The following is a 26548-nucleotide window of genomic DNA, read 5'->3' on the forward strand; positions in this document are numbered from 1 at the left end:
TACGACAGACCAAATTTGTGATACTTTTTGGCATAGAGTATAAACATTTTCTAAAATTTCTCAGTAAGAAATAAATACATTAAAACTAATGCTATTGTTGATATGAATTTGTTTTTACGTATTCATACAGGTGATCTTTGTTATACTGTCCAAGTGGTTTTAGTGAGTTTTTTTTATATCCCTAGGTATATTGAAAACCCATCTTGTACATGCTTGGTATCTGTGCATATAGTATCATTTAGTAAGTAATGTATAATGTATTTTATTTAATTTAAAAATAATAAATCTTAAACGAATTACTAAAATAAATAGTCAATATATATATATTATACATATATTTATAAACACATTATATATTATATATCACTGTAAATTGTATTATAGTCAATAATTTAACCTAAATATTTTACTGTTATAACTCTCACAATTTTTTGACGATTATAACTACTAGAATTTATATTTTTACACGAGTGAATTGCATTTTTAATTTGTATCCATCAATATGGTAGCAATATGGTATCAACTATGGTAGCAGAGTAGTAGTATTGTCCACACAGAGCCTCCTCCTATTGTTAAATAGGAAAAGAAAAAAGTTATATTTTTAATTAAAAAAATTAAATAATTTTTTTTTATTATTTAGTTAATTTATACTCCATTTACTTATATTCTGCTTACTAAATGACCCATTTACAGTTATAATAACATATTATTATTACAAATAAAAATAATAAAATTAAATGTTTTTCGTACCACACATGGAATTAACTTCAAAATATTATCCTTTGCTAATTATATAATGCAACTATGCAGAGTTAATAATAAGCAAAAAACAACTTTTATCCTTCAATATTTTAATTTTTCTTGGATCTACGATAAAAATATTTTTTATACAATTCAAAAATGAAACAAGAATATTTTGATTTTATAATATTAATTCCGTATACATACATTATACAATTTGCATAGATATTGTTTTATTGATATCGTATGTTTAAAAAAAATTAGATTATGCCAACTTGCCTAAAAAAGGTAATTTATTCATACTCCACATTTAATGGATTATTTACACAAATTCATTTTAAGTACATATACCATAATCATAACATAAAATGTTTCATTTAGATTTTCAGGAAATGATAAAATTTCAAATGTGTTTATGTTTAAGGATGTTAAAAATATTCGATGTACTATGGGTAATGTGTATATTACGTAGTGAGTTCACTTGTAGACTCTTACAGAGTTTACGAAAAATGTCCTGTATAATTTTATTATACTGCCATAATTTATTAAGGTTATTAACAAATCTATATTTTAATCTTTTATTCTATAAATTACAACCATTTAAATTTATGGTATTAAAACATATTCTAATTAATGTATTCATAACAATATGTAAACACTAAAACACAACTAAAAGTAATCCGAAGTTTAAACAGAACAATGTTTTGTTATGTCCACTAGCTATACCCAACCAATGGTATTCTCATCAATAATATTTATACCATCATGATTGACAAAAACCATTACTAAAAAAAAAGTTGCAGGCCTACTCCAACGCTGTACAATTAATAGAAATATTTAATAATTGACTATTCACCAAACTAACAAATATATAGTCGTTTTTGTGGCACATAAGAAGTATAAATATCACAGATTTACAATCATTTCTGTAACGTTTTATTTATTGAAGTAGTGTCACTGGGCACCCTCTTCACACACCCCTTCAATCATCAAGGCTATAATAAATGAGTATTACCTATATCCAAAATTATCATAATATTATATTTAAGCCATTTAGGGTTATAAGTCAAGGTTTTTCACTACCACCTTATCAATTATAATTTCTTATCATATTTTATTGTTAACTTTAAGATTATATTTAGATCACTGTGTACAGACAAAATATTTGATGGGGTGAAATTAATTTCAATCAATTATGACTGGTGTGTAAAAACTAAAAAATCTTTACACTTAACTAATATAGACAAATGATTTAAATTTTTAAATGGCATTAACAGAGCACATCGTCTAATGTATTAAAAATAATAATTAATAATTTGTAAATACCTTAATTAGTGTATTCACTCAAAATTGTATATACTAAGTTGGAATAAATATATAATATGCATCACGTCATACAATAAGCATCGTTCATGACGAGTAGTTAATAAAATATATGCAATTTACCGTATCTAATCTATGACTGCCGTTCTTGATGACGGTGTTGCATCGTTTGTAATGTTTTTTCACGTTTTTTGACACATTTAAGCTAACTTCAAACTTGAGTATAGATATTTTAATAAATCACTCTTAACTTATCGACAACATTTGTTCTAAAACTAAATTTATTTTATTACTTATAATATTAAATATATTACTTTACAGAGTTGTATTTGTTTATATAAATAATTCATCTACAGATTAATTTAAATAGAAATTTCCATGACATATTATAACCAACTTTAACGTAAAACATAATAACCTTTTCAAAATACTATACTAGTTTATATAAACTTTTGGGCAGTTTAAAATGTTTTCGTGGAACGTTTTACTTTGAATTCCAATTAACATAAAAACCGCTTATCATAAAATATCATTGCTATAATATTAATGTTATACAGTTTAAGAAAATAATAAATAAATCAGCTAGGTTATACACATTGAGCAAAAACTACAATTAGGAAATAGAAGTTTGTCATATGCAAAAACGGTTTGATCATCACGTCCCATCCAACAGTTGACTCAAACACGCATTGTGTGTAACCTGCGCTTGTGAATTTGGAATTATTAAATAATCATGAAGGTTTTGTGTACTTTTGTGTGTGCAAGTGTATGTGTGCCAAACTTTGGTTACGTGACTTGGGTTACCGCACTATACACTTTATAGGTACCCTTTTTGGATACAAAGTTATTTTTTCTTTTTAAATTCATATAAAGTAAAATAGAAAAATAATAATAAAAGTAAGTTCGATGTGTATTGCTACACTATCCCCCTTTCCAGTATCGACAAAAAAAAAAAATAAAAAATAAAAAAAAATAAGAAAAAACTCTTATAACCTTGGATGAGAGGCAGAAGCTGTTTTATTTCCCAAGTCCCGGTAGCGTCGTGAAAAACGACAGACATAACGAATAACATTATATAGGCTTATGTATGTTTGTGCCATCGCGTGGCTTGTAATAAATGTAAAACTTGTACTCGAACCTACCTACATGCCAAAATAATAAGTTTACTAGGATCAATGTTTTTCCCATTCTATAACCAATATAATATGTTTCAATGTTTTTTTTTTCATCTACTTTCTTACTAAATTAGGTTTGGCACGTGGGTCGTTATATTGTCAATTTGTCATTAAATCGGACGACATCTCTTTCAGACCTTTCAATCAATACCCTTATAAAAAGTTTTATAATGATATTTCTGTATTCTTATAGATAAATAAAAATAATAAAAAACTTTATTTTAGTTAGTATATGTATTAATTTTAAATATATTATAATAATATACGTTTATAATAATATCCATGTCAATATTTTATTTTAATCATTCATCTTTTTTCTTTTATGACGCATAACTTTTTTCTTTACATTTTTAAATACTTTAATTTATAGATTTTACTATTTATTTTGGAAAGACAAATTTAAGAATGCTTAAACTTAAGCGTTTATATAAACTTAATTTTATCTTAGATAAAATAAATAAAATATTAACAAATTTAACCTGATGATCAATATCAACACTAATCAAGACAAATATTAATTTGTATTTTATATCTTACTATGTAAACAGTTTCAATTTTTTTTTACTTTTTTAAAAAGTAGCAATTTTTGATCATGTGGCTTGTGAAACTAAATTTATTTTCTAAAGTATTCTCCAAAGCTTCTATCGATTTTCTAATTTTTCTTTGTACGCTATATTATTCATTTTTATTATCAGAGGTATAGATATATAAATTGTTTTTTCAACTTAAACGAAAGTATGCAACGTAGAAGTTATATCCCCGTGTAATTCGTTGACCATATTAAAATTACACCTCTTACGTACCAAGTTCAAACTTTTTTCAATCCGTTATTTATACTCGTCATTCACAGACGACACGACATTCCGTTTATACCTTTATATGCATATTTTCCGATTATTATTAATTAACTTATAGAATTGTGAAGGGACTTGAAACCTTCTCGGAAAACGACCGAACGGTGCTATATCGTTCTATCTCGGTTTCCTATCAGTCCACTGGCAAATTATCAACTTTTTCAATTGGTTTTCATAGTCATCACTTTAAAATAACTGGAAAAATGTAAGTTAATACAAAATTTACAATTCTTCTAATTTTATTGAACTCAAATTTTCCAGTAAAAAACCAATTTTTATAATAAATTAAAATTTCATATTTCCGGATATAATAAATATGGTACCACAGATATATTCATATTTTATTTCTCTATGTTTTGTGTACCAGGTACACTGTACCTATGCGGATTTGGGTCAATAAAACTATGCTTAAAACCTGCTTCGTAGTGTGCTCTTTCATTAAAAAAAAAAAACACATGATGAGTAGTTTCCGAGATAATTAGCATCTAAAATTCACACATATGTTATTTAAAACATATCTATGTCAAAATATCCTAGAACCCAAATGCTGTCACCTACTGGGTATAATAATAAATCTAAGCCATCCAGAGACCTATTCAAACACACCAAAAAATATTCATCAAAATCGGTTCAGCAGCATGAATTCGGTGACATATACATACACGTGCATTTATACATAAAAATTGTATATCTATACGTATAAATATTAATAGTTATCACCACAATATATTATTATATCGTGTTAAAATAATCAAAATTTAAAATATTTAAAATTATATTTGTAAATATTTAGGCAAGGTAATTTAGGCAAGGAACATTTTAATGTAATTAATAAAAAAATTATGTATATATAATATTAAAAAAAAACAAAAATAATTTGAAAACTTTATCATATTATAATACATAAAATACTAATATATCTAAACAAATGGTGAAAATTTAGAAACGTAGAAATTATCTTAAATTATTAGTTTTTGAGTTACACCAAAAAAACAAAATTGGTTTTGTCAAATACTAGTTTTTCGAAGAATTACATGCATTTTTTTGTTTTTTCGGCTATTTTGAAAAATATAGGGCATTTTTTATTTTAAAATCCCTTTAAAGTATCAACTAGATCCAATTTTAATAATAGATACCTTCCCCTAAAAATGAAGAAAATTTAATATTCCAAAAGTTTATAAAAGACAAAAGACACACAAACATATACACCTAGTAAAATCAATAAATTCATCGGTGCTCAGAATCCAAAATCATAAGCATGAAATATCCTTTTTTATCATATAAAAAGTTTGTGAATAATATCCAGGTTTTCGATAAACGTAAATACTTACGTATATTGATGATTATGTTTGTAAAATGTATTGGTATAGGAGCAGTTAATATCAAATATTATGGGATCATATGTTTTGAAATGCAGTATTTTAAAATAAACTATCTACACCATATTATACTTACGAGTATATTATGTAAAAGTAAAACACATGTTATTGACATTTACTACAGCAATAAAAGGTAAAAAAACACTAAATACTTTTTCAAATATATTACACACATTTTCAACAAGCATAATATGATATAGGATATTTCTTGCAAATAGAATATTCTTAGAAAACAAAAAAAATAATAATGTATGGTAACAATTATTTACACTATTTATAAGATATTCGATAAATTAAATATTGAATTATACACATCAATCAATTTTATTTATTTAAAAGTGTATATATATGTAAATCTTTCTACAAAAAAAAATGTTAATTTTACTAATAATTCACCAAAGCTCAAGGGAAAATTTAGAATAAAAAAATTAATTAAAAAAATTAGCGCAGAGTTGTCTGGCTTACCTATATTTTTTTTTAAATTATTCTTCTCTCTTTATATCAGCGTTAACTACATGACATATGAAAAAAAATAAAAAATCTTTGATATTTTCACTGTATACTAAACTAAGTATTGTATTTACGAGAAGTATATTCTAAATGATAAAATAAAAAAATTAAATCAAATTAAATGCAAAGAGATGGTTTACATGAAACTGGCACTACAAAGTTGACTTAACAATCTAAAACCATTCCAACAAACTCTTCTCAGACTTGTTGGACATTATTAGTCAATTGATGGAATTTGTTGGAAGCTTTATTAAAAGTTATCCAATTTCTAAGTTTGTAGTGCTAACTACATGCCCACCACTACAAATCGAAGTAAAGCGCTAAAAACTGAACCAAAAATATACACATAACATATAAATACGTTGTTGGACTTTTGTTGGACAGACAAAAAACACATTTTTCATTTATACGGTATTAAGTAGTTTAGTTTTATTCATAATGTTTCTTTTTCGTTAATTAAATAAATGTATCAGTATAATATTTTGTACCAATTTGTTTTAAATATTTCAATAGATTTATAGTTTTGTTACATAATTGTTTGATAACTCAAAACGTAGCCGAAACATCCGGCGATCGTCAATAATGCACATATTTATCTAAAATCGCATTATCGTTATTTTATTAATAAAGTAACTACAAAAAAAAAATACATCTAGTATATGACATTAAATAATAACCATAAATATTTCACATTTAAAATAATATGATATTATATGACATTTATATGGTTATAGATTAAATAGATATTTAAAAATATAGTTTCTAAATCCTGAAATCAAGTACTCGTAATTTTGTATCCGCTAATCCTAGGAAAGAATATTCATGTATAGCATACATATCAATACAATAAAATACAATAAAACATTTTAAGAACACCACTTATTTATGAATATACAAATCATGAAAACTGCAATACAATGTAAATATTATATCAAAACTTTAAAATCTGTGTCTAAATAATTATCGAATAAAAATAAAAATATAATTTGAATACCAATAAAAAAGACATAAAAAATAAAACCATAATACCCTTTTGTAATTGTTGTTCATGTATTTTGATAAATATTAAAAGTAATCTTTTCAAGATTGATAATAGTTAACAACGTAAAAATGTAAAATTATTACAATTAAGCTTATATTTACTATGATTAGTATCAAAAAATCAATTAAAAATGATAAAGAAGTAAGTTTTATAACAAGTAGTTACACATGTATAAATTAATATGTCTAAATTCATGTATTCGATAAAACATCAGCATAATATCTTGATAAATATTTTAATTTTATACTTGATAATGAAAATATTATCAATAACATTTATTATAATTCAAAGTAGCCAAATTCACTAATTTTAATTGATTAAAAAAAACACATTTTTTTTTTTTTATTGGAATGAAAAATATTTTAAAAAAATAGCTAAATAAATTATACGTACATAATGGCCATCAGAGATTTATGTAAACATTTAAATTAAGCTTATTAAATGTAACCATTTCTCAAGAAACTCAAATAAACTTAAGCAATTTATACGAATTGGGAGCATAATTCACTAACATAATTATTACAATCTCTGGGGTATAAAACTTGTCCTGATAACGTTATAATGTGAACTTATACCTACTAGAGAATTAATATTAATAATATGCTTCTATATTTACAAATAATAGGTTTTTAAAAATATATTTTCGTGACCATTTTTTTAATGAAATAAAATGTTATAATATATTATTCACCTATAATCCCTTTCTGCTCATTTGGATTTTCAAATTATGAACTTGTATATAATTAAACTATGGTATTTAAATTGTCAAGCAGACATAAATACTACATAAAATACTTAGCCATTTTTATAATATTTAAGTAGTTTCCTGCGGCGGTATAAATGTATTTTTTAGTTAATTAGAACCATCCCTTTTAGTTCCTTCTGTATTATATCGAATTAAAATTATTCAGAAAAATATCCTAACTTAATATAAGTTATGTGTAGTAAATATAATATTACATAACATATTTAAAAAATATAGACCTAGTGGTGATTTAATAACTAGGTACTACCTATAGTAATTATTATTAACATATTATAAACATTTTATTATATCATGTGAAAAATTTCCATGTATAAAATGTAATAAATACTTAATATATTTTATATTTTTGTATAAAATCACCATCTTTATAACATCGAAAACTATTCAATTGCATTTCGATTTAAATGTATTATTATAAAAAAAAATAAAAAATGTGTACTAAATATATTATAGTATAACAACATTGTTTTTATTTTAAAAACAATTTTGTACTACAACAGCCACTCTTTTAATGGTATCGCAGATATCAGTATTTGAAAATATGGTTTATAAAAGATTTAGGTACTTGAACATTTTTAATAACAGAGTTAGGAAAAATACATTATTAATGAATTAAAAGAGGGTAAGCATTATTAGTGAATGTCTGTTTGGTATATTATTAGATAGATACTAAACTTCAGATTCTAAAAAATGTTGAATTAATTATAATTACTAGTACAACAACAAATGTGTATCACATAAAGTAAATTATCAAATCACCAACCAATCTCGATCATAACGAAAAATCAATCAACATATTTTCCAAAGGGAAATGAAAATATTAAAACTTTTATGTCTAAATAGTTTGAATTTCAAAGCAATAATTGATTACAAAATGCATTTAAAAAAAATCACTATTACTACTATCAACTATTAAATGATTTTCACTACGGAATTTAAACAAATACAAAAATATATCATGTTAAAGATTATAATATTGAGATAATTAAATTACTTTAAATAAAACTATCTTATAACTTAGTTAACTAACAACATTCATACATGTGACAATAAACCTATTAATATTATTTTATTTGTATATAATTAAATAGTCTATTAATATACGCGCCAAAAATTAAACTTAAAAAAAAAATATTTAAGTTTAAAACGATAAATATAATCTTATTTATTATTTAATTTAATAAATTATGTAATAAAATTATTTAAATATGTTTTCAAAATAAAACTAATTTGAAACGAAACTACAAGATTTATTTAGAACGATGATTATATTGGTAGATATTGTTTAATCAAGCACTTTATATTTAAAATGTCAACATTTATAATACAATTGTATATTTTATAATACTACTACCTAAGTTCATAATAATTATAATACCTATCCCAAATATTATTGCCAATCTAATCTACGTAACAGATACATATCAAATGGAAAATTAAGGGAATGCAAATTAATATTACGTTATAAGCCATAACTAATCATTATAGTCGTATAAAAAACCATACAATAATAGTTTGTTATCTACTCATTGTATTCAATTATATTCGTAAGAACTAAGAACTATTAACTATTTGTTGGTTTTCGATACTGGCAGGTAAAGCATGGCGTAGCATACGAATGGCCGACATAAGTGATAAGGGACATATTAAAGTGGAAAAAGCCGAATGTTTCGCGGTGAACCCGCGAGGGTCATGAGGCACACATTACACAGATATAAGGGGAGGAAAAAAGTTTTGTTTAATGTATTATCCAGATTAAAACAAAAGGGACCCATTCGTTTTATTTGTTGAACAGAGCGTCCGGTCCGGAATACTAATTGTGAATTATCGACTTTCGTTTAATCGACATCGTTCAGAAGTTATTTAATGTGGCGTTGGGATTTTTCCCTCGAGAATGGGCAAAAAAAAAAAAACTATCACTGACCTTTTTTCACCGTCCTACATCCACTATTTTCTCAACCGCCAAACCTCCATGCTTACATATACTTCATCCGCACTTATGGTTATTTCAAGTATCGTTTTTTTATTACTAAAATGGGCACAATTTATTGCAATATTTTATTTTTAAGGCTGTATGGTAACGTGCAACTTATAAATTATCCATCGGTTCAATGCAGTTCAAACGAAATAAACCTATACGCCCAATTGAAAAATGTAATTTTAACTATTTAACTAATAAAAAATGCAGACTTTATAGCTCAATTTTGCCTTCTAATATAATCTAAACTTATTATCTTAAATATAATCTAAAAAAATCTAATATTTTAAATAATTTTGTAATTTTCGATTATTCATATTTTTAAGCATATAATATACATAGATACCTATATATAACAACATTCATAAATTGTAATAGATATAAATAGGTATTTAAAATACGTACATAGTTGATAATAATATAATAACATTATATTTTTTTTCTGATCAGTTGTGATTACCTAGCATTTAAGAATACTTCACAAATTCTTATCAACCACAATAAATATCATGTTTTATATTCGTATGTCATCACTGTACTAGTGATACTTTAAGTTTAGTTAAAACGCTCAACGAGACAATACTTTTTTTTTGATTATTTTAAAGTACAAAAATTGTAACTCATAACAATTTATATAAATAACACAAACTGCAACTTCAAGTTTCTTCTAGAAATCATCCTAAAAGTGATGAAAAAAATAACATATTATTTTTGGAAACCTTATACATTTATCTCTCTGTTCAGAATCTAAAACGATACATGGAATTTTAAGTAACCACAAAAATCAATTTATGAATTACACATTTATATTTATGTATGGCTATTATAGTACACACGTTTATTGTTGAGCGTTAATATAAGTTGAATAAAAATGTATGCTTAACATAATACGATATTAACTATTCATAAACTATAATGTTTACCTTTGCTATTCCTTATGTATGACACTCTGCTACGGCAACTGTTGCTGGTCTTCAACAATAATACTCTCTAATGTAGAGTCTACACTAATATTAATGCACTATCGATTCGCAAGAATGCAGACTTGGTCAAAATCAATATAAACAATTACAATATACTCTAGGTACCTATAAATAAATAAATAATCTATTTTATCGTTCACTTTAAATAAAATATATCTTTTTATTGAATTAACACAACGAACTTGTAATCAAACAAAACATGCTCTAACGTGTCTAACAATGAAAAACTAAATTTAGTAAGGACATGCATTTTAGATACTCGTTACTCGTATTCATATAGTGATCTACAATTTGATTGTCATTTATGTCAAAATTATACTAGTAGTAGAATATTCTGCATAAGATACTTGTCACTATACATTTTAAAATGGAAAAATACATATTCTTTAAATTCAAGTAGGTAGGTATCATTATTTTTTGTATATATGATATAAATATAAAATGTATAATATAATATTTAAAAGATGTCAGTGCATTATTTGTTTTTACACTTTGGCCCACGCATAATATTTATAGCAATATTGTACATTCAGTAGAACCAATCGTATGGCGTTAGGTTAAATATTAGAACGAATTGACATATTATAAAAGTTAAAGTTGGACGTAGTGTTTAAAACACTCTCTGAAAATATGTGTATTTAAAATAAAATACTAAAATACTTACTAATACTTTATATATTATGTTTTGTATATTCACTATACTACTATTGCCGTGTTAATCCGTTCAATCACATAAAAAAAAACAAATTGGTATTTGCATAAGTTATAACATAATAATATGACCTATATAAAATAATCCAATTTTACTTAAAGCTTTATTACCTATAGATAGTTTTTAATATATTTAAAGATAAGAATTTTCAAAAGTACAAACCAACCATTTAATTCCAAATAACAGTATGAAATAAGTTTGTACATTTAAACTATAAATCTGTACTCTTGCCCATCGATATTTTACATTTTAATACAATTTGAAATATATTTATTATTTGTAGAGATAAATATTTTTAAATTTTAATGCTCTTTCCTATAATAGACATTTTTTTCGTATGTGACTTATGCTTAAGTAAACATTTAAATAAGAAAACAGCTAGACAGGGAATTTATTGTTTCACCAAACGATGACCCAATGGCGTAGTCAGCTCTCACAAAATAATGCAAAAATATACACGATTTTCTATGAAATTCCTTTTAACATTAGTTTTAAAATAAAAAAATGCATTCAAAAAATTTAAAGTGTTTGCAATTTTGTATGTATCAATAAATATTTGTTTGAAGTGTATATACTTATATAATCAAATACTTTTTTTATTGAGTATTCAAATACGTATTTTAAATACATTCCAAAGTAAATATCCGTATGTGTAGTTGAAGACTTTTAAAAAGCATCTTTCACAGTATACTTACAATAAGGCAGAATATTTTGAAAAGTTAAAAAATTCATTGTGTATAGACAATGTTAATTTAAATTATAGTGGAATATTTCAAGTGTTTTTTTTTTAGAACTAACTAAAATCCTTCAATGAAAACAATTATTTTGAAATTTTATTGATTTTGAAAATCGTACATGAAATTAACGAATATAATTGAGTAATTGTGATGTAGACTTATAGGTACATCTTATTAACGTATACCAAGTTTGTTTTAATGAAACTAAATAATTATATGTGATATCAGTAGTTCCACAAATCTTGGATATCTAAAAATTAACATTTTTATTTTATATTATTTTGTCACAAGAAAATTTGAAGATTTTATTTCGCATGTAATTTAGTAACTATTTTCTATACCAACCAGATGATAAATAAAAAACCTATTTCTAAATTTTAATTAATAAATAAAATTTCGACGGTTCTTCACAAATTATATGTGATTTTTTTAATAGAATTATATTTAATCAGGCAATCTATTTTTTATAAACAATATATTACCTACGATTGATGCGTATACAATTATATTATTTTGTAGAAAGTTATTAATACCTAGATAACTCATACTGCATTATCAGTAAGTATAAAAAGTCTCATTTTGTGGACGTTAAATCATCTGCAAGATTGCAAATGATTATGTTTGGTAGTTGGTTCTTAATGAATAATAAGTAACTAGTAAGAAAAAACCAATCATTTTAAATATATAGAAGTGTTCAATGTGAACAAAAACTAATATTTTATACATTTATACATTTATTTGCAAAGAAAATTAAATATAAATATCAAATATATTATGTTATATACAGACATATTCGTTTAATTAAAATTCATCATATCAATATATCATGTCCTGTTATTATGGATATGGACACTTATTATTATGGTTAACAAAAAAATGGTATAGATATATATAATGTAATACAAGTATTAGTAGTATTATTCACACAAAAGTATAAGTATAGAAATTACACAAATGATTAAATTAAAATACCTATAATATTTCAAATAAAATTTCAACGTAATAGTTCAAGTGTTTGGTTGGATGGCTATAAGTAACAAAACATTGTAGGGATAATATTTTAAAATATTGTTTTTATATAAAAGAATGTTTTCCATACCTATCTGGTTTTTCAGATCCAATATAAGTAACCTACATATTAATTAATGCATTTTGTTGTATTTAATTAAATTACTAAAAATAAAAATACATATTATTAAATCTTTAACAGTAAGTATGATTTAGTTCCATAAAAATTATTAGCTATAAGCAAATATTTAGTGTAAATTGTGTTATTCCTACAATCCTACCTATTACACAAAAAATACATTTAAAAAAAATGAAATAAATATAACACAGTTTTGGATTCTATTTAAAAATACAAAAAAATAGTAAAAATACTCAATGTTTTTCCAATAAAATAAAAATAAATTAAAAATTTCCAATTATAAAACAATATAAAATTGATTTAAAATATATTACAATATTACATTATTTTTAAATCAACTTAGTACCTACCAACTATTATTTGAGTGTAAGATGTGCAATGTGCATGCCATATAATAACTCTTCAATAATTGTGTACTAAATAAATATTCCAAAAAATTCTATTCGTTTATGTTGGTCTATTATCTTCATAATATTATTGGTCATTTCATATAGTTTGTACATTAAAAGTATATCAGCGTTTTTACGATAGGAGATAATAAGATAATATTTTTATGACACTGAATCTAGCTGGTTTTCTTTTATAATATGATGTTTAATATATACAGTATACATATATTCCAATTCTTAATTTTTATTTTATGTATCGAGTAGTTTTTACTTTTTTCTCTTTACCCAGCTATTGATTTTTTTTATTACATTTTTTCACCCTCTGATAATATGTAATTAACGATGAAATATTATGTTCCATTTATTTTTTATGCATATAATTTATTCACCGACGTATTTTTCAAAATGTTTTTAAATATTTAGTATTGTAACGCAATGTGCTAGTTTTATATTATTTGATTACTTGACGAATAGTTTTCAGGAGCATAGCCACAACTATATATTATCATTATTTTATAACTATCATAATAGTATATGTGGTCAATAGACAAAATTTTAATTTAACTAAATAGTTTTTATAATTTGATCACACTGTGTAAACAGATTTAAACAATAATTACCTTTTAACATCATGAATTTTAGCAGTACAAATTTGAGATAATCGACTTCTTAAAACGTTCTTACCTACTTAATAAAATTTAATTTATTTTAGTCAATTTCATTACACAACCACGAACTAGTTTAACTGCCATTGATAATTTTTAAACGGACCTTCAATTAAATATCAAAAAAGGTACTAAATTATTTAAAACAACAAATACCAAACTGTTTATCTATCGACCTAGTTAAATATATCAAAATCGACAAAATCATTAATATTAATTTCGAGCGTTCAAAAAATTGAATTGTGTGCCATGCGTGTGATATATTAGCGGCAATGAATCGTATCGATCCGTATCGGACTTCTGTGTAAGTATGTGTAAAAATACGTAAAGAATTATTTTCTTAAAAAAATATATATATATAATTTCAAGTTATTGAAAATGTATTATGTAGGTATAATTTTTAAGTTACCTATTGCTATAATAATACATTAAATACTTAGTAAATTGTATGTTTCATACTAATTTACTTAAATAAACATTATAGTTTATAATAATTAAAAAAAATAATATATTCTACTGAACCCTAACCCGTTATCCTATTAAAAATATACCTACCTATCTATATTTATCTATAAATGTGTTTTAATATCTATACGTTTTTTTTAGAGTATTACACAATAATAAAAACAAATTAAGTATTGTTTAATTTTTAATCAAGCGTAAAGTAAAAATATATGTCTATCCGTATTTTACTAACCAATTGTTTTATTATGCTGTAATCTTTTTCTCAAGACGTTTCAAACGTACCTATTCAATCCAATAAATTATTATATAACATTTTGTGGTTGCTAAACGACATTTAGTGCACAACACGCATATTATCATAAGTGTACAACACTACTACACTAGAGAGCGTGACCAATATGACGAAACACCTACACACCAAAAGCCCGTTATTCCCCAATTCAGAATGAAGATCTAGCTAGGAAGAATCATAATCATTGACTATTAATTTAAAACCTATATTATTACACAAATATTTGAATAAAAAAATTGTCCTATAATATATTATGTAAATTACAAAGTGGAAAATATATGGATTTAATAGTCAGGGAAATATCCCTATTAATTATTATATACCTACTTGATAATGAATATTCTAATTTTTAACGACTTTATTCTTCGACTTAGCAATATTTTATAACACCTGTGTACATCTTGGTCATTGGAAACTACAGTGATATGAAGTATATTTTTTATTAAAATATAAAATAGTTTTCAGACCACTGTTTTTTTTTTTTATTTTTATTATTGGAACGTTTGTCAATACGAACTGAACGGCTGAACTGTTGTGTAAGAAAAAAAATCTAATAATAAAAATAAGTTTTAGAATATTATATTTACTAAATAATGTGTATTATATAAATAACATAGCCATTTTCAAAGACTGTTGAATATATTTTCAATAACAATTTGTATTTTTATACTGTATTCAGTAGTCTGTTGATATGTCTATACTTAATAAATAAATTATATTAATTAATAAAAATATAAATATAGTAATATTATAATTCAGTGACATCGGAAAATTTGGTACACACTTTTTATGAAATGTACTTTATCTGTACCTTCATAATATTTAAGGATATTGAATGTAATACTTAACTTGCAAATTGTGTTATTACATTAGATAGTTTTTTGTGATATCATATATTATAATATATTTAATATTACAGATTATCTTCATAGTTCGTGAGGATTGAATCCGAAACATCACGGCCACGCCACGCGACACGTAATAATATGACACTATACCTATTTTTGTAGGCTCCACCGCGCCATAGTAATTAGTAATTTTCGTTAAACGATATTTTATAGTACGTACCGTGTTTATCATGTGTACACTGTACAGTATGCACATTAGCAATTGCATACGAAGGTACAGTGACATTAATTTATATATTATGTTGTAGATTATATCGATAACAAAACATAGAACACTCAGACACTCTTAGACCCTCGCGGTCTTGTACTCTTCAAGTGCATATGCTTGATCAGTATTGCATAGACTATTATTTTGAATGTTATTCCGCCACGTATTTTATATTTATAACACTTACTATTATCATTTAGACGTTCATTGGGATATTTTGTTTTGAAATTATCGTTTTTTTTTTTTTTTTTTAACGAATTAATAATTAATAATGATTATAGTCTGTGAGTGTGAAATTGAAAAACTATTTTTAAAGCCTTTCGATTAATAGAATTTTGATGAAAAAAAATAGAGTGATGAAGTTTATACAGAATACTGGAGGTATACATTGTTATCAATATAATTTATGCGTGTATTGTGTATACTTCCATAGGTACCTTAAGTATTGCGAGAATTTATAATTACCCAATCAATTGTGTATTATTCAACATCATAATATTATGTTAATATTAAAATAAAATATAATTTAATTAACAATTTAAAAAGAAAACTGAAGCGAAATCTAGTGTTACTTCGAAACATAATTATCATGTTATAACCAAACCACTAGATTTCGCGTCCATTATTCAGATATTTGCTAAATTCGTATTATTAAGTTTAAATAATATTATACATTTAATAAAAAAAAATGCTCGTTTTTCTATATTTATTTAAAATTTATATAGCAATTATACCACGCCCCGTAACCTTAATTTTGTTATTATACAATTATGGTTCTTTTATTATATTGATTTAATACCGTTATGGCATTACTGTATTACTGTGGTAGTGTGGTATTTAATTGATAATAGATACAATATCAAAAATAAATAGATTTATTATTATATTATTTACTATAGATTTATACTTATTACCTACTTATATGTATATACAATTATATTATAAATATATTACACCTAATATTTGCAGGTACCTATTATAGTACCTATATAATCAACTCCATATTTATTTGTCTTACATACACTTACTTTCTATAAGGGTATACGATAAAAACCGTTTTAAATAAATATAATATAAGCAATTTTCTAGGTGCTTGTCGTGTAAATGTGTTCTACGTAGTACCTAGTAAGTGATCATTAGTGTATCAGTGTATGTGACTGTAATGTAAAATAAATAGCATAATGCTCCAGCACGTGCACCCACATGTCGCAATAACACGCATGAATAATGTTGTTGTTTTTTTTGTCCAAAAGTATTAATCTTTTGTCTATCATAAAACTAGCCCATTTATCCGATTAAAATTCGAGAACACGATTGTTCTCATTTCAATATTATTAGATGGCATTTAAAAATAAAATTTCGAAATGTTTAACTTTGAATGTTCAATTTAAAAAACATGGAAATCTCGTTTTAAAGTAAACTTTTTAACGAACTAAATCATGTTTTCAGAAGTTTTATCCGATCACTAGAATAGTTGATACAGTTAGTAAAATGTGAGTCTATTTTGGTAAAAACTCCGACCGGTATTAAATCCACGAATTATAAAATTGAATATTTTCATAATGTAAACATTTAATTTTATAAAAAATATTGGATTAATATATAATTATTAATTATTAGTAACACAAGTAAAAAATAATACATTGTCGTTAATATTAGGTTGGCCATTCATACGGTATGAGTAAAGAGTTGGACTAAAATAAAATATATGTGATGACTATATAACCATAGATTAAAATAACATTATTATACTATTATATTAAATGCATGCTAGTATAATCTATTTGTATTTTATTTTTATTTTATAACTTAACATTTATATTCCGTTTATATTTTGCATTCATTATTAAGAGAACTAAACTTATATTTTTATTTATTTAGTTTTTGGAGGGCTTAGATTTTTAAGTCTCTTTTGTAACAATATGGCTTTGCGTGATATGTATTTTTATTATTGTAATATCGTAAGCTAAAAATATCACATGTTTATACTTATATCTACTCAATATTACCTACCTCTTTAATATAGATTATTTATAGCTTTATACCAATGCACCCATGCACATAAACTCATTCAATTATTAAAGTCTTAAGTCAGATTAAAATATATATAAAATATATATGATGCACAGTCAACTTCTTATTACAAATTTTCCATTCTGTGTGTTCATATCGTATTTATTAGCATGTCAATGTTATTCTGATCTAAATTATGAATGTATAAATCCTCATTTTTATAAAATAATGCATTAATGTATATAGTATACACACTAAGTATATTAAGTCGTAAGACTTACTTATACTTAGAAGTAAAATTTAAATATTACACACTATAATACTGTTAGAATCATACTTTCTAATTATTTACTTTTAAATAATTTTCTATATTATGCGTTAGTAAAACCAACACATGCGGTAGGATTTCATCTTTAAATAAAATTCTTATTAAAATAATATTTATTTTTGTATAGGTGTGGTTTTAAAATTATTGGGGTCTTCCTTTTCAAATAATATTATAAACATTCTAATTGGATCGTTATGTATAAACATTAAACAGGTATACCTATTCTGGTGATTGAATACGAATATAATAGGTTAGTATATAATAATGTAGCCCCGTGTAAGATAATATCATTGTAAATTGTTGTTAATAATACGTAGGTATTCATATTGTCGTTATATTAGATAATATTTTAATAGTTGTTTTCACGCAATATGGATTAGACAGTTGATAAAACAGTCAAGTGTTGTAAATTTATAAAACAGTTAGAATATCCAAATAATATTTCCATGTAAGTACCTATACTGTTTTAAATATCTTTGTTGATGTTACGTTAAACAATTTAATATTCAATATACAATTAAAGTAAATCAAACCACCAGATAATGAAAGACAAAATGAAGGAGTATGGTACATTTTCTAATGATCAATGTTCATCTACAGACGATTTGAGTCAACCTTGCTCTAATATTTCAGGTTCGTAAAAATCATTAGCTATTTATCAAACTCAGTTATAGATTTGTTGTACTAAAATCTAACTAATTCTATATATTGTTTGATTTGTGTTAGAGTGTACGTAGGCACATCTTATGTACGATTATTTTATATTTAGTATAAAAATGTAGGTAATTGTTTATTATAATAAATACCTATAGCTTGATAAATTATTTATATTATATTATGTTAACTTTTTTTTTTTTTTATATTAAACTTTATCATTTGCTTTAGCTCTATATTTTATGTTTTTAAAGTTCTATATTTCAAAACTATCAACTACTGATTACTGAAAGTTATGATTAAAAATAATTGATATAAAAATAAGTTGATAAAATATAGACGGTAATATTTCTGTGATAACAAGATATTATATTGTCGGTACTTATAAATATTTAGTTATAATAACTGAATTATAATATTATTATCGAAGTAGGTACGGTTATTGTAGTTAAATTGTAAATATTTGGAATTCATATCAATACATAAGTATTATAATGAATATTTGAGTGGATTATTACAATAATATAGGTATCTACAGTGTGCTTAAACAAAATATATTAGATATGTACGAGTAGCTAAACTATTAATCAATGTTGAAAAAAGGTAGGGAAATATGGCGCAATTATCGTCCCCCCAATAACAAATTTAGATAGTTATATCGGTTTATTTTCACCTGTGTATTATCCGTGTAAATAATACTATACACGTTATCTGTATAATATAAAGGATACATAATTATACGTGGTAATTTACGTATTAAAAAAAATAATAATAATAAAAATATGAGAGGATCCTAATCGTAATAAATTCACAACTTTTGACATTTCTTAAAAACGTGTTTTATGGTTACCTATTTTTATTTTTTATTATATTATTGAGGAAATCATGTAACCATATCCTGAGAATAATATTTTGGAAGAATTTAATATTATGGACATAACTAATTCAGCACTTCTTAGCTGAATACTAAAGACCATGGGTACACGTGGGTTTTAAGATGGTTTTTTAAATTAGTAGTTTGATCTTGAAACTTATACAAGTATGCAATTTTTCTAGATACCTAATTAAATTAAATTATTGACAAATGTATTTAATTTATGAAAAATTATTATTTGTTTATAAAAATGCGATCAATTTTTAGTTTCTGCTATCGAAGCATTTATTTTGAACGGACTTTAAAAGTCGATTACAAATAAATCTTATTAAAATGATTACATATTTACTTAAGTTGTAATGTAATTACCGGTATAACTGAATAAAAAATAAATGTTTACTGGATTTAAATGATATTCCTTTAAACATTTGTATTAAAGGCGATGTGTTAAAATATGGCTAGATATTTAGAAAATCATATTTATGAACTTTTTTTGAGAAATTTTTAAAATGATTTTATTAAATTTAAATAGATTTATAGTAGTCCCCATTTCGGTACTTATACTAGACAAATTAAGTAGAGATTTTTATCTGGATTCATCGGCAGCTAGATTGATATTTATTTGATATGGGTAGTTCTAAGAATATTATCGGCACTTATTATACAAATAATTGTGGTTGGATTAAATGCCAACTACTTTAGTATTTATCACAGTTCACCAATAAGTTAAGTTTACTTTAATAGTCTTATAACATAGTTAACAAAATAAAAATATATTAAATTGCTATGTAAATTTTAGAATATTTTGAAACAAAAAAATAAATATCGTTATTATAGCAGAGATCTTTTATTAATTTATGTATACATAGATATTACAGCATTAAACATTGTAAGGAAAATCAAAATATATTAATTATAACTTAAAAAATGTTTAACTACATATTCAATTTTAGAAATTAAACTAACATGGTAATATAACACACATTTAATAATAGTACCATATATAGAATATTTTTCGTTATATGTGATACATATTATTATGTATGAAAGATAACGTAAACAAATATCCCAAAATTAGTTACTTTTGATACATCACGACATACCATATACTTCACTCTATTTGTTATAGATTTTATTTTTATTGAACCTGTATTTAAATTTTAACGATAAATTCGCTTATATTATAAACATTTCATGCTGCACGCGTTATAAAATCAGATTAATTTATTAATTAGTAGAGTAAAAACTATACAATAGCAGCAAGTTATATTATAACATATGGCTGGTTATAGATAAATTTGAATTTATACTACTATAAATTAAAAGACTTAAGAGCTTATCCACAAAACAAGTAGGCACGTACCTACCTACAATAAAATCATTACTTAGATTTTTTTATATTAATAAAAAACAGTAAATTGTAATTAAATATGATATTAACTATAATAGAGTATAATATGTTTAGGTAGGTTAGTTACTTATTAATATATCTATAATATAGGTACATAACAAAACATATTTTCCGTGAATAATGTGAAAACTTTCCCGAGACCTGATAATAAGTATATTTAATATATAATAATGTAACAACTAAAAATTAAATTGCTTAGCAATACTCAAGATAGTAGAGTATAAACTATTAAAACTAGAGAGGCAATTATTTTTAATTTTTCAAATTGAAATTAAATTTTATAAATGAAATTTTTTAAGTATAAAAAATTTGTATTTAAATGTTTATACTTAGAACGGTTAGAACATTTATTTATAAAATTAGTGTTTTATATGCCTATTTTTAAAGACTCGTGAAGAAGATTTTAAGCAATCATTTTTAATTTATTCAAATCATTTTTATTTTTGCCATTTAGAAGTTCAGTTCCTTGTATAGTTATTTCATATTGAATTTAAAAAAAAACAATTATCAACACTATAAATTGTATAAAAGGTATATATTAGTCATTAATTAAATTATTAAAACGACATTTTTTCCCGAAAATGTGTTTCTTTTGTGGAACTTTATATAGAACTTAAAATAGAGCAAAAGCTATAACAAAACAATTATAATAGCAAAAACTAAAATATCCAACAAAATTAAAAAATTAAAATAAAATAAAACTCACATTGAAATTTTATACATTGTGTTTTATGCAAACACGATGTTGTAACACAATGTTGTAAAATCACAGAATTAAATCACATTGAAATTGTTTAAAAATGACTTTTATTGGAAATTTACCACAATACAAAATACACCACATTTATATTAATTTAACACATTATTAAATATTGAAAAACTCCAAACAAATATTTTTTCATTGAAAAATATAAAATATAAAAATGTATTATTTTAACATTTTTTAAATATATTAAATTTAATAATGTTATAATATCTATCTGCATTGCTTATATTAAAAAAAAGAACGTAAGTATGACGTAAAACCAATGGATCCAAATTTAAAACCATAGAACGATTTCAACTGATCTTATAATTTATAATGCATATTTTATATTTGACTCATCCATTATTAAAATAATATGCAAATAAAACAAGTTACATGATTTACTTATTCTATTCAACGTCTATCAATAATCTAACAAAGTATAAAATAGGTTTAACAGATCACGTTTTTTGTTTTTGATGAATTGCCAAATTTTATTAGAATATTATGGCCTATTGGTATTGAATACAAAATAATGAAATAATTTATTAGATAGTAACAATATTTATTAATAAAATAAAATGTTTGTTTAGCATATATTCTATACTATACTAAGTCTCAACATTAACTAAAAAATGTATTTATTAATTCAAAATTCATAACTAAGTTGTATTATCTATATGTTTAATGAATTATTTTAAACGACCATACAAATTATTTACTATAATAGATGTTCACTATATAAAATCTTAAAATAATAAACTATACCATAAAACTATTTACGAAAACACCAAAATATTTTTTTTTTAAACCAATAGATATTGTTTTAAATTATTATTACTATTATTATTTTTTATTTCAGTTATTGTATTTAAATGGAAATTAAAATACAAATGAAACATAAATTTAATTTAAAACATTTAAAATAATGTTTTCATGATAAAACTGTAAAATTAAAATCTATACATTCAAAACAAAAGACATAACCGATGTTATATCTAATACTTCATATTAATTAAATTACCTAGTAAAAATGTATAGTATATCTGATATTATATAGTTGCACTTATACATATTAATATTAATCATGAAAACAATAAACAAAAATGTACACAGCGTAATTATTGTACTAAAGGTTTTATAGTAAAATTAATTTAATTTATATTTACATTTTATAAAAAAAAAAATGCTACATTTTGCAACTCATCTTTTGACTGTCACTATTCAACTATTTTGAGTATACGAATTCCCAAAAACTTTTACCTAGCAATGATAATGATTATACTATATAGCATTATCAATACAATTTATTATTATTGACCTATACCAGTCAAAGCAGTCCATTCCATCAGTAAGTTATTTAGATCAATAATATGCCATCTACAATAAATTATTTATCTATTTACTGGTCATAGCCTTTGTGAATTTATGTGGGAGCTTTTGTGGTTTTGGTGTGGTAAATCGTAATGTCGTATACTATTTACCAATAAATCATGTAATGGACAAGTAGAATCGAAAACATGTTTGTAAATTGGTAACTTATACGAAATTTAAAAATGCTTTCATAGTTTTGTGAAGAATTGAAATACACAACAATACCTACACATCTACCTCGATAAATCATAAAAAATATATCGTTTTGATCGATAGATACCATTGGTATTATATTATAAATATTTTATTATTTTAATAAAGAAATGATGAATGAATTGCACATAGATTGTAGTAATATTACATTCAATATTTATTTTATATTCTGAGTTATAAATTTATTGATTTTACTACGATGTGTGTATTTTTTAATTTTGTGAATGTACACAATAACTAATAAGTAATCGATAAAATGCTTCAAATTTCAACGTTGAGGGTGGTTTTAAATATAAAATTTGAAAACTGGATAATTTTGTATTTTAAATTAGCTTAGATTAAAAATGTCGAGTGTTTTTCAAAATAATCGGGAAAAACAAACAACAAATTAAAGAAAAACGAGAATTTTTATGCAAAACCAGTTTTAACAAATCTGTTTTGTTAAATATTATTCTCTAGGCCAAAATTCTTCAAAATTTAATACAAAATCCCAAATAAGTTATTCATATATTTATGAATTTATTTATATTTATATTCATATATAAATGCATAGCCATATTTTTTTTTATATTAATTTAAAAATCAAAAGTTTACAAAATTCTTCAAAATCACGAAAAATTTACAAATCACAGGTTTATAGTAGCAAAAAATGTAAAAAAATCTTCAATTTGTGTTGCTAAAATATAAAAAATTAATATAATGTTCATAATAAATACTTTATATTGGAACTAAAAATTAAAAAATTATACAAACCCAATTGTTTTCATATTTATGTGTAGCTAGTTCAAATTTATACAAAATTATATATTTTAACAATGAAAAACGATGTTAATTATTTTGTTATATTTCAAAAACATTATTCGTATGGAATTTAAACTTGTATGTAGGTATATCATGAATTTTACTATACGCAATGGAATTTTCAAAATATGTAAATTAATGTTAATACTATGAACCTATTACGCTGTATTAATAAGGTATTTACAGTAAGGTATTATTAACTCAAAAGTTGATAACAATAATATAGTATGATATAAATATATATTATTACACATAATAATATAATAAATGAAATGTTTTGAGATAAAATTTAGTTAACCTAATTTAATAGGTATTAATAGTAAAATAAATTATTTTTAGCTGTATCAAAAATCGTATCGTAAAATATACTTGTGATATTGTAATCGGACATAACTAAACCGTCTTCACTAAAAATCGTTTTTCGTTTATAATAATATGTCATTGAATTCAAATTTATCACACCCATTACAATGATCTACTCTACACTTAATGTCTTAATGTACAGCAAACAGATACTAAATTGACTATGTGTTTTATTCAATTATTTAATGTGTAGTATTAGCTTAGTAGTTTAAATTTACTATTTATGTAATGATACATCTTACTAAATAACATCAAAATACCACTGCCAATAACATAAAATATTATAATTAGTAAAATAAACTGAAAAGAGACTACACCTAAGTTTTATATCTTGGTATACATAAAATATTAGTGAAATTAAGTTCATGAAAATCTTTTTTAAAATATTCAGAGTTAAAAATGCTTATTAATATAAACATTAAACCACAACCATATTTTCTTTTAGTACAATTTTTTTTTATGTTTATCAAATTGGTCACAATATTAATTGTTTTTAGATATTTATTAATCTATGAAAGATTTTCATAAACTCTATTTCTCTATAGTTCACACCTAAGAGTTGGAGATAACAAATGTTGGTGTGACGTATTCTTAAATATAATATTATATGAAGTTAGAAACAATAATAGGCAAGTACATAAAACATTAAAAAAAAATCTGTGTCTACACAATATATATACATACTTTCAAGTATCTTTTATCTCTAACAATTATTATATATTCAATCAAACTACTTGAAGCTATATTACTATTTTGATTGATATTAAATATATTTCTTCTAGTTTTTATTATTTTGCATTGTATTTCAATTAGCTATTTGATAAAAATACTAAAATATTTATGTAAATTCAATCATGTTCAATTCAATATATTAAATATGTTTATGTACATTTATGAATATTAATTACATTTAAAATATTTTAAAACAAACGCACAATGTTTTAGAACTTTGTGTTTGTTTTATTTAGTTTTCGATACGTTTCAAAAAATTATTAAAATGAAAAATTATAAAAACCTTGATAATGACTGACCTATTGGCTATTGTATCACAATCAATACACAATAACATATTTTTATTGTGTTTTATAAAAAAAATATAATTGGATTTTTATCTAATTAATTATTATTATCAAATGTGTCATATTCATCATAATGTTATTTATTTGTTTTGATAAAATATGACAAATACAATTAAAATATTGAGTTTATAATACGTATAAAAATAATTATCCTTGTTGGTTAGTTGAATCTTGGCTAAACACTTGATAGTTATAATTGATAATAAATTTATTTATTGAAAATATTAAAATATTTTTCGAAAGTCCTTACAAAATTATTTACAATAATTAATAAAACATATTAATGAATGAAAAATCAAATAAGTAAAGCGACCTTACTATACCTTACTAATAGTTTCTTATACAATGTAATTATTTTACCAAACATGCGTATCTCTGTTTTTATTTAACAATGAATTTTTTTAAAAACTGATTTTTGA

General features: G+C 23.2%; 1 protein-coding gene across 6 annotated transcripts in view; it reads left to right on the forward strand.

Moving 5' to 3' along the window:
* Positions 1-26548, forward strand: part of LOC132923052 (aquaporin AQPAe.a) — a 478481-nt gene that overhangs the window by 427094 nt on the left and 24839 nt on the right. Inside the window, exon 1 of one of the 6 annotated variants that reach the window (XR_009661089.1) lies at positions 7308-7317. The exons of 2 other annotated variants lie outside the window; for them this stretch is intronic. Coding sequence is in view for 2 of the 4 variants with exons in the window: in XM_060986856.1 (XP_060842839.1) it covers positions 19158-19248 (91 nt within the window). In the remaining 2 variants the exon portion in view is untranslated. Of the gene's footprint in view, positions 1-7307; positions 7318-19135; positions 19249-26548 lie in introns of those variants that run through there. 3 more of the 6 variants (XM_060986856.1, XR_009661085.1, XM_060986855.1) reach the window with 3 other exon arrangements.

The sequence above is a fragment of the Rhopalosiphum padi genome, chromosome 2 (genome assembly GCF_020882245.1).
Source record: "Rhopalosiphum padi isolate XX-2018 chromosome 2, ASM2088224v1, whole genome shotgun sequence".
Classification (NCBI taxonomy): domain Eukaryota; kingdom Metazoa; phylum Arthropoda; class Insecta; order Hemiptera; family Aphididae; genus Rhopalosiphum; species Rhopalosiphum padi.